This window comes from Bufo bufo, chromosome 4, assembly GCF_905171765.1.
Source record: "Bufo bufo chromosome 4, aBufBuf1.1, whole genome shotgun sequence".
NCBI classification, from domain to species: domain Eukaryota; kingdom Metazoa; phylum Chordata; class Amphibia; order Anura; family Bufonidae; genus Bufo; species Bufo bufo.
This window is the reverse complement of record NC_053392.1, coordinates 396,364,961-396,380,676: the sequence shown is the minus strand read 5'-3', so window position 1 is coordinate 396,380,676 and position 15,716 is coordinate 396,364,961. Positions and strand designations below refer to the sequence as shown.

General features: G+C 39.2%; 1 protein-coding gene across 6 annotated transcripts in view; it reads right to left on the bottom strand.

The window, feature by feature from the left end:
* The window catches only part of SASH1 (SAM and SH3 domain containing 1), a 377,873-nt gene that overhangs the window by 66,613 nt on the left and 295,544 nt on the right, over positions 1 to 15,716 (bottom strand). For 4 of the 6 annotated variants that reach the window (XM_040429262.1, XM_040429260.1, XM_040429259.1 and 1 more), the window contains one exon: positions 1,181 to 1,313. The exons of 1 other annotated variant lie outside the window; for it this stretch is intronic. In XM_040429262.1, the coding sequence (XP_040285196.1) occupies positions 1,181 to 1,313 (133 nt within the window). Of the gene's footprint in view, positions 1 to 1,180; positions 1,314 to 14,671; positions 14,927 to 15,716 lie in introns of those variants that run through there. One more of the 6 variants, XM_040429264.1, reaches the window with a different exon arrangement.

Here is a 15,716-nt window from a genome sequence, read left to right as displayed (position 1 = left end):
CTTAGCTGCTTTTTTCTTGCCATAATACCAATTCTAACAGTCTATTCAGTAGGACTATCGATGTGTATCCACCTGACTTCTCCTCAACGCAACTGATGGTCCCAACCCCATTTATAAGGCAAGAAATCCCACTTATTAAACCTGACAGGGCACACCTGTGAAGTGAAAACCATTTCAGGGGACTACCTCTTGAAGCTCATCAAGAGAATGCCAAGAGTGTGCAAAGCAGTAATCAAAGCAAAAGGTGGCTACTTTGAAGAACCTAGAATATTACATATTTTCAGTTGTTTCACACTTGTTTGTTATGTATTATAATTCCACATGTGTTAATTCATAGTTTTGATGCCTTCAGTGTTAATCTACAATTTTCATAGTCATGAAAATAAAGAAAACTCTTTGAATGAGAAGGCGTGTCAAAACTTTTGGTCTGTACTGTATATATATATATATATATATATATATATATATATATATATATATATAAAATGTCCAAAAAATCCAAACTATTAAAATATAAAAAAATATCTCCTATGCAGTGAACGCTGTAAAAGCAAAAAAATAAAAAGAAAAACTGTTCGATTCGCCATTTTTTTTAGTCACCTTGTCCCCCCCAAAAACTGGATATGACTGTTCGATTATGGGACGGACGTTCCATAAAATGCAGAATGCACGCTGCTTTTTTTAGAGTTTTATTTTTTTCACGTGGAATTGAATGGTATTGAGTATCGCAATACTTTTTTATGGTATCAAAACTGAATCAAAATTTTGGTATCGAAACAACCCTACTTTTGACATGAGCATAATATGAGCACATTTTTGCCAATATTATGGATGAGTGACCCGACCCAACCTCAGGATCTAACCTGTAGATTGCGGCTGTAATGCAGACACACACATACACCATTCATTCCATGGATGGAAACTGGAAGAGTCTCGATACCATGACATTGGAATTAAATGGACCCCATTTCATACATTTACTAACACAAGGGCTATAAATGGGTAAAAAACAAAAAGGGCTTCGAAATTTCTTGCGACTGAAACTGGAGGAAAAGACATGGGCCTGAGGAATATCAGCATTAGTGTTGGTGAACTTGAGGTAGCATGATAAGTGAAGTAGTACATAGTGGTCAGAATTTCCAGTCTCACTTAGCTATGAAGCTTCTCCTGTCATATTCACCTTCTGTATTGGGCTTTTTCATTTCTTCAGCTCTAATAAGTTTCTTCCTCACTCTCCGAGTAGAGTTCACAAGCTTGTGCAGCCTCTTGAATTTTACTGACTCCTCAGATTCATCTTCAGACTGTTCTCTCGACTATTGGAGAAGGAAAACATACACACACATAGATACAGTGCAACTAGGCAATGGCATACAACAAAAGCAACATACTGTAATTATTTCTAATAATCTACGTCAGTGTCATAAAAGATCATAAATATCTATTTTACAATACCATAAGCAATAAACTGAAGTTCTGAAAATTTTATAGAGAAAATCATGTCTAATGCCCAAAGGGGAGAGCCCATATGAGATTCATTTTATATACCATAACAACAGAAAGCAATGTTGAGTATTGAAAATGGGTAGAAATCACATTAAAAAAATATTCACTTTTTGAAAGATTTTACATTGATATTTACAAAGGATTGATATTATTAGTATTCATACAATACTTTCCCTCCACAATCTTATCCTATAGCTATAGGATAAGAGTAGCACACCCCCAAGTATCTGTCTTCCGTTATACTTTTTCCTATGCCATTTTAAAAGAGTTATCCATGCTTTCTGAAACCTAGGACCCAGGAAAACTGCCTAGCACATTCTGTGGTCTGATATCTAGTGGAAGAAGGCAAGACGTACAGAATTTTATAATATATTAATACTGTGTACTGAAAACTGTATGGAACTGGTTAATGGGAGGCTCCAAACCTATCATAATACTGAAGATATTCCCCAACCTTAAGTCACACGTTTATATATTTCCTTTACTTTTGCGTTTGATCAGATGTGCTGCATTCCAGATGTTCTGTCTCCAGAGCGCAATATAATAAAACAATAAGAGAAAAATGCATGTTTTCTCCAGCAGCAGTGACAGCAGATGGAACAAGACGGAAGAGAAATCCTGAGCATGAGCCAAATCGTAGACAATACGATACTTCCTCTCCTCCTCTAGAGGTGGACTATGTGTGTAAAGACTTACAGTACGTAGAAAAGATATTGCTCCATTATACATGAATTACATTTTCTTTATTAGAGTGTACCTTCATTTACAACAAACGTCATACATTTAACTTTTTATGAATTCGCTGCCATGCTCTAATCAGTAATGTATGGCACTGGTTGCTACATGGGTCACCTCCATTATTGCACTTCCACCTTGCCCTTGCACTATACATTGAATACAGAATTTCACAGGCTTCAATTTGTATCAAGATGATAGAAGTGAATGTATAGGGCATGACTTCAACTTTAGAGAATACATTTTAGCTATGTGGTTTTCCCACCCACGTGTGATGGCATATCGATAGAATGGCATTGTACTGCTGCTAAGTGAATGAGCTGGGTTGTGACCACCTCACTATGCCTGGTCAGAAGTGATGCTGTGCAAAGGGCTGTGACTCTGAGTGGCACTTACATTCTGATTGCTGGAAATCTCTGCAGGCAGAAAGGCACAGATTTTTTAACCAAATGTGTACTGGACCTAAATGGGCGTATTCACAGCTGGTAGATTTGGTGCAGAAAGTCCAGCGAGTGAAATATACTTGAATGGGTTTGTTTTTGCAACATGTGCATGGATTTCTCCAACCCTCATTCAGATAAATGGGACAGTCTTAGAACTTTTTTGCAACAAATCTGCTGCACGTGAACTTGAAGGCTTAGTCTCATCACAGACAGCACATTTAATATGAGAGCCACTGCATCTCCTAAGACTGCATCAATCTAAGACGATTTTGCATGAAGTGGTGGATGCCATTGGCTGCTCATTTCCCATGAAATTAATATTACGTACAGCCATTCAAACGTAATACATGAGTATACCTGGTCTAAGAGAGTGAGAGATGCTGTCTACTCTGGCTCACAGACGGTATCCAAGCTGGAAAGATCCCCACTTTAATACCCATATGTCATAATAAGGCATTTATAGTTGGGTTATCAAAATGAAATGACTCTGGTAATAATGGAAGTATGTGTTCAGAAGGGCAAGTATAAGAAACTGAGTAAAGGTGGCTATATACTTGAAATAACTTGCAGCTGAACATGCTTGTTTGGCCAAAAGCTATTCCTCCCGCCCACATGCTCAGTAGGTCTTCTCAAAGGGTAGAAGTCACTACCAGACACCTCTGCTGGTGGCTTATCTCAAATAAGAACAAAAGGATCAGGTATGATGACATTCAACATGCCTGACCATTCTTTCCCTTGACATTTGTCATCAGGGGAGAATCGGTTCCCATACATATGTTCTTCCCAGCTATCAATAAGTTATGGAAAAGCCAAGCGTGCTGTGCTATGCAATTTCTGTAACTCCTATACAAGTGAATAGGAGCTATAGAAGCAGAACAGCAAGAATACTTCCATACAGCTCCTGTGGTATTATCATAAGCTCTAAACTCAACCTATACATTAAAAATAATACTTGCATGTCATTAAAATGAGAATTTTTAACATCTATTTTTATATGTTGTAAGGACTTTGTAGTCTTCTAAGATAGAAAGTGAGGGCCAGCAGATACACCAGTCTAGAGCCAGGCAGGATAAACCAAAACCAGTGGAAAATAAAATGAACTGAATAAACTAACTGTCAGGAGAAATTGCTAATGAGCATGTAATGACAACCTAGTAACTGTACTGGGGGAGAGAAAATATCCCTAAATAATAAGTATACAGCATTCATATGGAAATCTAGGTCAAATGGCCAACATACTAACACGTTATAAATAATTCATCTCAGTTTTGGATTATCAATGTGCTGAATTGTTAATGTGTAGCAAGGTTAGGATCTGACTGATTTTCTGACGTGATCTATAATGTTTTATTACATGTGACCATTTGCCATGTTAATAAAAAACAGATTGAACACAATTAGTATGTCAGAAAACCACGGGGACCAACAGCACAGTCATAACTTATGAAAACAGTGACACAATGGTTTCCTGCCTCTCCTGCAGATCTGCTCCTATGAGTGTTACGTCTTACGATGCTCTGATTTTTTTACATCTAGTATATGTATTACTAATTATTATTTAGTGGAACATGTAATAATTTGCCTAGTAGCCAATCTAAGTGTTTGACAAGCATTCACCAAAGTGACGTCAGTTTGTACAGATCACGTAACGCATTCAAACACACCTATCTACATCTTTGGCAAAGCAAAGATTTCCACTGGCGAATGGCACAAGCTTTTTAATAGTGTTGGCTAAACGAAACGCTGTAGCGCAGACCTGGGTGCCCAAGTGTTTCATTCCCGGTTTCCACAGTAACATTACATCAGATTATAGACAGCTGGCTCTTTACGTTTCAACCAAAACAAAGCAACCGATCCAATACACAAAATGATACATTTAAAGAGAGAGGAGGACATTTGGCTGCCAGCAGACTAGACTGAAATCTGCGGGAACGTTGGCATGTTTCCTAGGGTGGAACCTCTCAGCTTCTCTTGGAACAAGTGTATCCTTCGCACATCTGCAATGCTCTCATAAGGAAGAGCACAGCCAAATTTTTTCTTGGGGGGAGGGGGAAGTGGTGGTGGAGGAGAACAGGAGAAAGGGAGAAACATTTGCAGTGAAGATAATGTAAATTAAAAATAAAGCTTTTCTCAATAATGAACTGAGATGGTCCAATCGATTAACAGAGATGGTTGGCTCTATTCACACTGTGTCAGGCAGTGGCCCTTGGGGGTTTCCATTAGGAAACCTTGGAAGTAGGCCTTTAACCCGTAGGCCCTCTAGTTAAAAGAAGGGATACAGTGTAATATATACTTTTTACTGCATGTATGTAGACCTATGCAGAATAGTACAGTCTTCTGCAATATTACATGCAGTAAAAACCGCATTCCTGATGGCCGCCGCCCTGATGGTGGGTAGAAGGATAGGCTTTTGGCCTCCATTGGATGAGTGGGGCATGTGCTGGGAGCTTGCAGTGTGAAAATACATTTAAAGGGGAAACTGACTTCTTAATACTAAAACTACCTTTTACAAAGAAGTCACATCTAAACGAGGATATAGAATTATACAATATAACGATAACGTAATGTATTTATGGACTTAGTAAAAAAAAAATTATAATCTGCATTAAAATCAAAATGATAGGCTTGCTTCATAAATAGGACATGATTCACTAAGGGATGGCTATTCTATCAGATGGAATACTCTGGCCTCAAAGACAAGCTGGAACCACAATGTTGTGCAGCTAAGATCTTCCTTCCTGCTGAGTGTATCCAGTGACTGAGGGGTCTTACGGTAACATGACTTTTCAATAATGCATTTAGTCTACAGCTCCAACATGTGTAACGCCAGATGTTATAATGTGTTGCTGTGCAGGACCAGGGTGGTCCATATCAATGAATCGCTTCATTGATGGACCAATTGTCTACTTGTTGGTAGATTTAGCAAAACAATCATGATCTTTTACAACACTTTTTATTAATGTTTCCTAAGATCTAGCTAAGGGCTCGTGCACATGGCTGTTGCCCTGCAATACACGGGGCACCAACCATGTGCTCCTTGAATGGGTCCGCAAAACAGGAGATGCGGTGCAGAAGCACTATGGTGTGCTTCCGTGGTGTTTCTGGCTGTGCCGCCACATCACAAAAAAGTAGTGCATGTGCTACTTTTTTGCGGTGCGGACCGTCAGATGCGGATTGCAGACCCCATTCAAGTGAAAGGGTCCACGATCCGCATGCAGCTGCTCCACGGTCGGCGCCCATGCATTGTGGACCGCAATTTACGGTCCGCAGCACGGGCACAGAGCCCTTACGTTCGTGGGCATGAGCCCTAAGGGCCGCGTGAATCCCGCATCACAGGATCATGAACCCATTCACTTCAATGGGTCCGCAGTCCGGGAGATGCGGAACGGAGGCACTACGGAGTGCTTCCGTGAGTTTTCGTTCAGTGACGCCAAACTGCAAAAAACTTTTTTACAGTGCGGACAGATCACGGACCCATTCAAGTTGAATGTGTCTGGATCTTTCTGCGGCCGTCGCACGTACGTTGCCGTGCATTGGGGACCGCAAATTGCACGGTCGTGTGCATGAGCCCTACTAGTAAGATCTCGATTATATTGCTTCACCAGAGAGCTTTGGAAACTTTTGGTGCACGTTTTAGCACTGAAGACACGTGTGTCCTCCCAGCATTTTTTATGTGCAAGCACTGAAATGTCATTAGGCAATTAGGATATTTTTGACCATTCTTTGTACATAAAAAAACACAAAAATACAGTCAATTTGTATCACTTCTGCCAGTCCAAAATAGTGAACACTGGAACAGGGGTAGTACAGAGCTTTCCACAGGCTGTATGTGGTATTGCAGCTCAGTTCTGTTCACTTCAATAGAACTGAGCTGCAATACCAGGAACAAGCCATATTTCTAACTCACCAGCAATATTATAGCAGTGTAATCTGTGTCTTTTCAGCTCAGGTGCATTCATATATTTGAACCCTTTTATTATGAGGTCCTGTGTTATGTGATAACCCAGTATACCACCAGGCCAGACAGGAAATCAGTCTCCTTAATGTGTAGGACTTTCTGTGAACTAAAAATTACATGGACATCCATCCAATGCCTCATGGCAACTCTAAAACCAAGCATATCTTTTCTTGTTCCTCTGTATGTTCCCCCCTTCATGTACCGATTGCTGATGAAGATAAAGTGCAGTGATACAGTAGATGGGCACATACAATTTTTTATCTAAAAAACTGTCCTGACTCACACTGTTTATGCTATCAGTGTGTGCTGAGTGCAGAATCTCCAGTGTATTTCTGGGAGATGCTGATTCACACTGCTTCTAAGAGCTGACAGGGAGAAACCTATGAATCACAAGCAGAAAGCAATGGATACAGGCTTAATCACCACAAACAATACACTGAGACTATGCGCACAGCAGTTATAGATAACAGAGAATCAAGTGTGAATTAGAGGGATTTAGAACTCCCTTTCCATAGGGCTGCTTTCACACTGCCGTTTTGGTTTTCGTTTGTGAGATCCGTTTCGGGGCTCTCACAAACGGTCTAAAACGGATCAGTTTTGCCCTAATGCATTCTGAATGGATAAGGATCCACTCAGAATGCATCAGTTTGGCTCCGTTCAGCTTTGGAGGCGGACACCAAAACGCTGCTTGCAGCGTTTTGGTGTCCGTCGGATGAAACTGAGCCAAACGGATCCGTCCTGACACACAATGTAAGTCAATGGAAATGGATCCGTTTTCACCGACACAATAGAAAACGGATCCGTCCCCCATTGACTTTCAATGGTGTTCAAGACGGATCCATTTTGGCAATGTTAAAGATAATACAAACAGATCTGTTCTGACCGGATGCATGCGGTTGTATTATTGGTGCGGATACGTCGGTGCAGATCCATGACGGATCCGCACCAAATGGCAGTGTGAAAGTAGTCCTAGGCTCACACTGCTCTCCCCTCCTTTTTTTTTTGATATACAGTCAGGCCCATAAATATTGGGACATCGACACAATTCTTACATTTTTGGCTCTATACACCACTACAATGGATTTGAAATGAAACAAACAAGATGTGCTTTAACTGCAGACTGTCAGCTTTAATTGAGGGTATTTACATCCAAATCAGGTGAACGGTGTAGGATTTACAACAGTTTGCATATGTGCCTCCCACTTGTTAAGGGACCAAAAGTAATGTGACATAATAATAATAATCATAAATCAAACTTTCACTTTTTAATACTTGGTTGCAAATCCTTTGCAGTCAATTACAGCCTGAAGTCTGGAATGCATAGACATCACCAGACGCTGGGTTTCATCCCTGGTGATGCTCTGCCAGGCCTCTACTGCAACTGTCTTCAGTTCCTGCTTGTTCTTGGGGCATTTTCCCTTCAGTTTTGTCATCAGCAAGTGAAATGCATGCACAATCGGATTCAGGTCAGGTGATTGACTTGGCCATTGCATAACATTCCACTTCTTTCCCTTAAAAAAATTCTTTGGTTGCTTTTGCAGTATGCTTTCAGTCATTGTCCATCTGCACTGTGAAGCGCCGTCCAATGAGTTCTGAAGCATTTGGCTGAATATGAGCAGAAAATATTGCCCGAAACACTTCAGAATTCATCCTGCTGCTTTTGTCAGCAGTCACATCATCAATAAATACAAGAGAACCAGTTCCATTGGCAGCCATACATGCCCACGCCATGACACTAACAGCACCATGCTTCACTGATGAGGTGGTATGCTTAGGATCATGAGCAGTTCCTTTCCTTCTCCATACTCTTCTCTTCCCATCACTCTGGTACAAGTTGATCTTGGTATTATCTGTCCATAGGATGTTGTTACAGAACTGTGAAGGCTTTTTTTAGATGTTGTTCGGCAAACTATAATCTGGCCTTCCTATTTTTGAGGCTCACCAACGGTTTAGATCTTGTGGTGAACCCTCTGTATTCACTCTGGTGAGGTCTTCTCTTGATTGTTGACTTTGACACACCTACACCTAACTCCTGGAGAGTCTTCTTGATCTGGCTAACTGTTGTGAAGGGTGTTTTCTTCACCAGGGAAAGAATTATTCGGTCATCCACCACAGTTGTTTTCCGTGGTCTTCCGGGTCTTTTGGTGTTGCTGAGCTCACCGGTGCGTTCCTTCTTTTTAAGAATGTTCCAAACAGTTGTTTCAGCCACGCCTAATGTTTTTGCTATCTCTTTGATGTTTTTTTTTTTTTTTTTCATCCTAATGATGGCTTGCTTCACTGATAGTGACAGCTCTTTGGATCTCATCTTGAGAGTTGACAGCAACAGATTCCAAATGCAAATAGCACACTTGAAATGAACTCTGGACCTTTTATCTGCTCATTGTAATTGGGATAATGAGGGAATAACTCATACCTGGCCATGGAACAGCTGAGAAGCCAATTGTCCCATTACTTTTGGCCCCTTAACAAGTGGGAGGCACATATGCAAACTGTTGTAATTTCTACACCGTTCACCTGATTTGGATGTAAATACCCTCAAATTAAAGCTGACAGTCTGCAGTTAAAGCACATCTTGTTTGTTTCATTTCAAATCCATTGTAGTGGTGTATAGAGCCAAAAAGTTTAGAATTGTGTCGATGTCCCAATATTTATGAACCTGACTGTATAGTGTGAAGCTGCATCTGAATGTACAGGAGACTTTACAGTGTGAGTTAGGGGAAAGAAATCCCATGTCACCGATTTATCACCTACAAGAGCACTTTGCTGAGACTCTGTCACCTCTGGAAAGCCAGAGGCAGAATAAGTAGACAGTATTAGGAGAACCAAATAAGAGGGGGAAGAAGGATCCGCGGTGGCAGACAACCAATGACTGGCACAACAACTAAATATGTTTATAAAAGGCATACACAAGAGCCTCTATATTATTCTTTACTAATAGCCTATGGTGCATTATATAGGCAAATAAAAGCTGGGTGTCTCTTTAATATTTCCACAACTACATGAAATGCCACAAGCAAGAGTGTGCGTAAAACTGGGTGTCCCAAAATTAGTCCAGAAAAGTTGTCAATCAATGATAGATGTCCAACTCTTGGGACTGCTACTGTTATATAACATACTCTGTTCTAACTGTACACTCTGTTCCAGGGGAATGTTATATTCAAGTCACATTTGTTGTCCACGGTCCTCAGGTCCCATTTTAAAGAGAATGTATCATCCATATATTTTACTAATTAAAACCAGATAATGAAACAAACATATTCACATTTTCAAATATATATACAGAGTAGAGTGGGGGGGGGCACACTACGATAGAACCGGAGTGCAATGGCGGTTTAAAACAACTATATTAACAAATACTGGCTGAATGGCTCAAAGAAACCTCAAAAAATGCACATCCACTAAGTGTGAAAGTAATACAAATAAACCCCAAAAAATGCACATCCACTAAGTGTAAAAGTAATACACTTAATATTACTTTTACGCTTAGTGGATGTGCATTTTGTGGGGTTTCTTTGGGCCATACGGCCAAGTATTTGTTCACATTTTTAAATCTGTTCTTATTTTCTAATATTTTACATTTTTATTTTCTACATAAGATTAGGGGATTGCAGCCTCCTTGAGCACTTAGAGATATGCTTTACAGTTGCCACACTGATCATAGACACAATAGACTGGAGAGAGTTTTCTAGGCATGCTCTGTGACCTGTGAAGAGGTCACCGTACAGGGAGGTGGAGAAGATAAGCTGTGACCATTATCTATGGTGATGTTGGATCTTGTTTTATTATTGCAATCCTGGCTGTAGTGATAATTAGAGGACTGCTGAAAAGTGATCTTCAGAGAACAGGAAGCGTTCTGTAGGCTGAGTGGCCAGTGCACATTGCATGATTTTTGCATTTTTTAAAAACAGACAGTTACATGGAAAATTAAAAATAACCACCAAAATTATGCTTAAAGGCTATGTACCTTTGGTGGCAATTTATTTTTTATTATTGCATTGTACTCATTTTGAGCTAAAAATCATTTTTTCGATTGGTCTTTATTAAAATTATTGAGCCGTTTTCTCTGCACAGCATTGAATATAATATATATATATATATATATATATATATATATATATAAATCCAGAAAATGGACGGCACTCCGGTCAGATGAAAAAATAATGATTCCTTTATTCAACCATGGTTGAATAAGGGAATCATAATTTTTTTATCTGACCGGAGTGCCGTCCATTTTCTGGATTTATTTGTGGGGTAAGAAGTCGATTCTCTAGGAACGTGCACCCAACTTTTTCGTTTATAGCCAGTGCCGCCATTTTTCTTATATATATATATATATATATATATATATATATATACAGTACAGACCAAAAGTTTGGACACACCTTCTCCTTTAAAAGAGTTTTCTTTATTTTCATGACTATGAAAATTGTAGATTAACACTGAAGGCATCAAAACTATGAATTAACACATGTGGAATTATATACATAACAAACAAGTGTGAAACAACTGAAAATATGTCATATTCTAGGTTCTTCAAAGTAGCCACCTTTTGCTTTGATTACTGCTTTGCACACTCTTGACATTCTCTTGATGAGCTTCAAGAGGTAGTCCCCTGAAATGGTTTTCACTTCACAGGTGTGCCCTGTCAGGTTTAATAGGTGGGATTTCTTGCCTTATAAATGGGGTTGGGACCATCAGTTGCGTTGAGGAGAAGTCAGGTGGATACACAGCTCATTGTCCTACTGAATAGACTGTTAGAATTTGTATTATGGCAAGAAAAAAGCAGCTAAGTAAAGAAAAACGAGTGGCCATCATTACTTTAAGAAATGAAGGTCAGTCAGTCAGCCGAAAAATTGGGAAAACTTGGAAAGTAAGGGCTATTTGACCATGAAGGAGAGTGATGGGGTGCTGCGCCAGATGACCTGGCCTCCACAGTCACCGGACCTGAACCCAATCGAGATGGTTTGGGCTGAGCTGGACCGCAGAGTGAAGGCAAAAGGGCCAACAAGTGCTAAGCATCTCTGGGAACTCCTTCAAGACTGTTTGAAGACCATTTCAGGAGACTACCTCTTGAAGCTCATCAAGAGAATGCCAAGAGTGTGCAAAGCAGTAATCAAAGCAAAAGGTGGCTACTTTGAAGAACCTAGAATATGACATATTTTCAGTTGTTTCACACTTGTTTGTTATGTATATAATTCCACATGTGTTAATTCATAGTTTTGATGCCTTCATAGTCATGAAAATAAAGAAAACTCTTTGAATGAGAAGGTGTGTCCAAACTTTTGGTCTGTACTGTGTATATATATATATATATATATATATATATCTCAATTCTTACGTTACTTATCTTATCTTACTGATAAGAATGTGGCTTAAATAAGTGTCTTTTTAGTAATTTACAGATAAAGGTTATTAGGCACAAAGTGAAAGTGAAAGTACCATTCACGCAGATAGGTAAACAATAAACCCTTTCTGACAGAACGGCTGTAAAATTTATTTAAAAAAAAGACCAACTGGTATAATAATTTTTATCCCAAAATGATTAAAATGCAATCATTAAAAAAATTGCCCCCGAAGGTGTACATAGCTTTTAACATAAAGCATTGAACGGAGATGCACTTTTCAGGGCTTAGATAAAGCGGTTGTCTAGAATTAGAAAAACAAAGCTGATTTATTCTAAAAACAGCACCACTGCTGTCCATGGGTTGTGTCTGGTACTGCATCTTAACTCCATTGAACTGAATGTTGCTGAAGTACCACCACACACGACCTGTAGATATGAGTGGTTTCTGGAAAAAACAGCCATGTTTTTCTAATCTGGGATAACCCCTTTAATGATCCTCAAAGTAGGTCATCAACATTAGATCATTGGGGGTCTGACACACAATAACCTCACCCCGAATAAGCAGTTTCTGGCATCCACCAGATATTCCATTGTGGATGGTGCCAAAATAAGAATGCTCCATCAATGTATAGTGGCTGTGCTGGAGTACTACAGCTCAGGTCCTGCTCAAGTGAATGGGAGCTGCACAGCGGTAAGCTACACAATGGATGGAGCCTTTTGTTTTTGGCTCCAGCGGATGCCAGAAAAGCTGATCAGTGGGGGTATCGTATGTTGGGCCCAAGCGATCCTGACAGGAAGCAGGGGAAGCAGCTGCTGTGGGGCCCAAACTAAGAAGGGGCCCATCCAAGAGGAGGACTGAAATATTTTATTGTCAGGGCCCCCTCAACAGTATTATACAATGACATTATATACAGAAACAGTACACACTTTGACATGAAGTACAGTATATATGTGTAGGAAACAGACAGAGCCTGGCCTGGTCTGAGAGAGCAATCTTGACTAGCTGCAGGAGTGAGAGTAGCATGGAAGGGGTTGTGGGGGGTGGGAGGCCAGTTCAAAAATTTGCTGTGGGGCCCAGTCAGTTCTACTTACACCACTGGATCCTGAGGATAGGTCATCACTATAGTCTATTTATTTTTTCCCTTGCAAGTATAATTTTATATCATTATATCTAGCAAGCTGACCAATACCACATCAAGTGATAAAAATATCACTCAAGCTATATATTGCTGTTTTAAACAACCATAATATCCTTTTGCATCCGTATCCAAGAAATTTTTTGGAGTATATCTCTGTAACTGTAGTCAGTCCCCTAAAGCATGCCCTTTTGGCAAAGCAACATGTACAATTTCCGTGAGAAATTTATCAATCCAAGAAAAACAATAGGGATTATAACATTGCTTTCTAAGAAAATGAAGACTTTAAATGTTTAAACACATAGGTTTACTCTGTATGTCATTTGGAAAGGTTACTTTTTATAGCAAAAAAATAAATAAATGATGTATACAGGAATTTTAATAAAATAACATGATTTCAATATGATCTTACTCTACAAGATAATGACTACAGCTCTGACCATAGCAACATTAAACCTGAGCTCTTGCATCTCCGGACCATAAACAGAGATCCATTATACATTTATTAACCCTTATGTGCATAAAAATAGAAAACGCCAAAACACAGGTCATTCAACGACCAAGTAAACTGCCAAGAAAATAATAACAGAAATCATAAAACATTATCTCAATTTTATGGTATTCTGGCAAAAAATATTCTTTTGTTATATTAGATCCCAGAGAAGAGGACAAAGGCTCCTTGTTTTAAAATATTAAAATATGGTAAAGAAAAATGTCATGTCTACAAATATGGCACGATACGTGATCAGTGACTGTCTCTTTAAAAAAAAAATAACATCCACAGGATAGATTATGACATCACACATCTACTTTACTGACCAGGAGATTCCCTGGAAGAGTATTTGGCCCAAAAGAACAAAGAAAAGGAAACTGTTACCCAGAAAGTGCTACCAAATGCCTAACACGTTGTGATAAACATGCAGAAAACCAACTTGGGGTTTGTATTTTTCCTAAAAGATAATATGCAGTCATTAGATAAGGCAATACACAAATGTCTAATGAGGAACCAACAGATCAGTTAAAGTGCTAGATCTGGGTGTTGATTCATTTCCACATTTTCAGAAAGGGAAGTGTTTAATCATGAAGCATAGGATACCATACATACAAGTAAATGATATATAAATATAATAGCTCTTAATGAGAATCAATACAAAATACAACTCTAATTCATTTTTGCAAAATAATGTAAGGCTAAAGCTTGTGAGAGGACAGATATAGTCACCACTGAAAAGCAATATATGTCTGTTAACCACTAAAGTCCACATACAATCTAAATACATACTTTTATATTTAGGAATACTCTACTTTTGCTGAATTTCAAAAATGATTTGACGGGAACAACTGTGTGAATGGAAATACAGTCCAAAGTACATTACATGTTCGGAGAAAAAGTTCTCACATACACAAAGAGAAGGAATTTATCCAGCAGACGAGTCCAAAACTAAAATCAAAGCCATATTCATTAGACTATGAGGCTAGAAGAGTTTTGGAGAGTATAACTATGTCAGTCCTGGCTAGCTCAGCATCCGAAGAACAAACTCTATAAACTTACCAGCTTCGGCATTTAGGACGGCGATCAGTTGTTATTGACTTCTTAATTCTTGGAGTTTTTCAGCCTTGTGGTCCCCAAACCTGTGATTAAGCCCTTCTTGAAAGCAAGCAACATGTGACTGGAAATCCTGCACACGCGACTTCTTCCAAGTTATATTATCAGACACATAAAAGGTTTCAGAGCCACAGCTATTAAGCTGAAGGAGGGGGAGTGAGCTCAAGAAAGAGGATGCTGGACTTAATTAGCCGCCTTCTGCTCTCAGACTGATTCCCTGGATCCTCTCTGGGCTGTACAGCTTGTGAAAAAAAGGCAGAAGTCATCAGCTATAAGCAAATCTTCTATTCACCACAAGGAAAAAAGGGAGTGTTGTATATGGCAAACAATCCCCGTTTTCACTGACGAAGGCTAGCTAACCTCTTGCTGGCCTCCAAAGCCTTAATTGCTGTCTATGGAATTTTAGAGAGAAGAAAAAAAGAGGAATATAGCGTCTACAAGACAAAAATGGGCTTTGACCCTTTAAATGCTCCAAAACAAAGAAAATGCACCCCCCCAAGCAAGCAAGCAATAAGATGATACTTGATAGCATATTCTCTAAATGTGCCACATTCTAGCTGCCTAATAAAATATTTCCTGTTAGCAAAAATACATGTGACTCATAAGGAAAGTAACATTACAGGTCTGATTGCACTGGGTTTTCTGATAATGGAGGTCTCCTAGGGTCTCTAACAAAGTAACACCATACACATTACATAGAAGTAGATTGATGGTTGAACAGTCATTAAACGAATGGTTGTCTAGTGAACAACTGGTTTGCTCATGCAGCCATACACATTTTACTCCATATTGGCCATTACAGTCGTCCATATTGGACATACATGTTCAATGACATCGGGCAAAGGGAGGACAAATCTTTCACTGAGAACGTCAAGGACTGGTGACAATCAGACAAAAATTTTAAACATAACCAACTTCTTTCCACTCTACAGTCTGTTATTAGTCCTTTAAAATGCTCACTTATTGTTAAATTTCAACCTAAGAATGATCA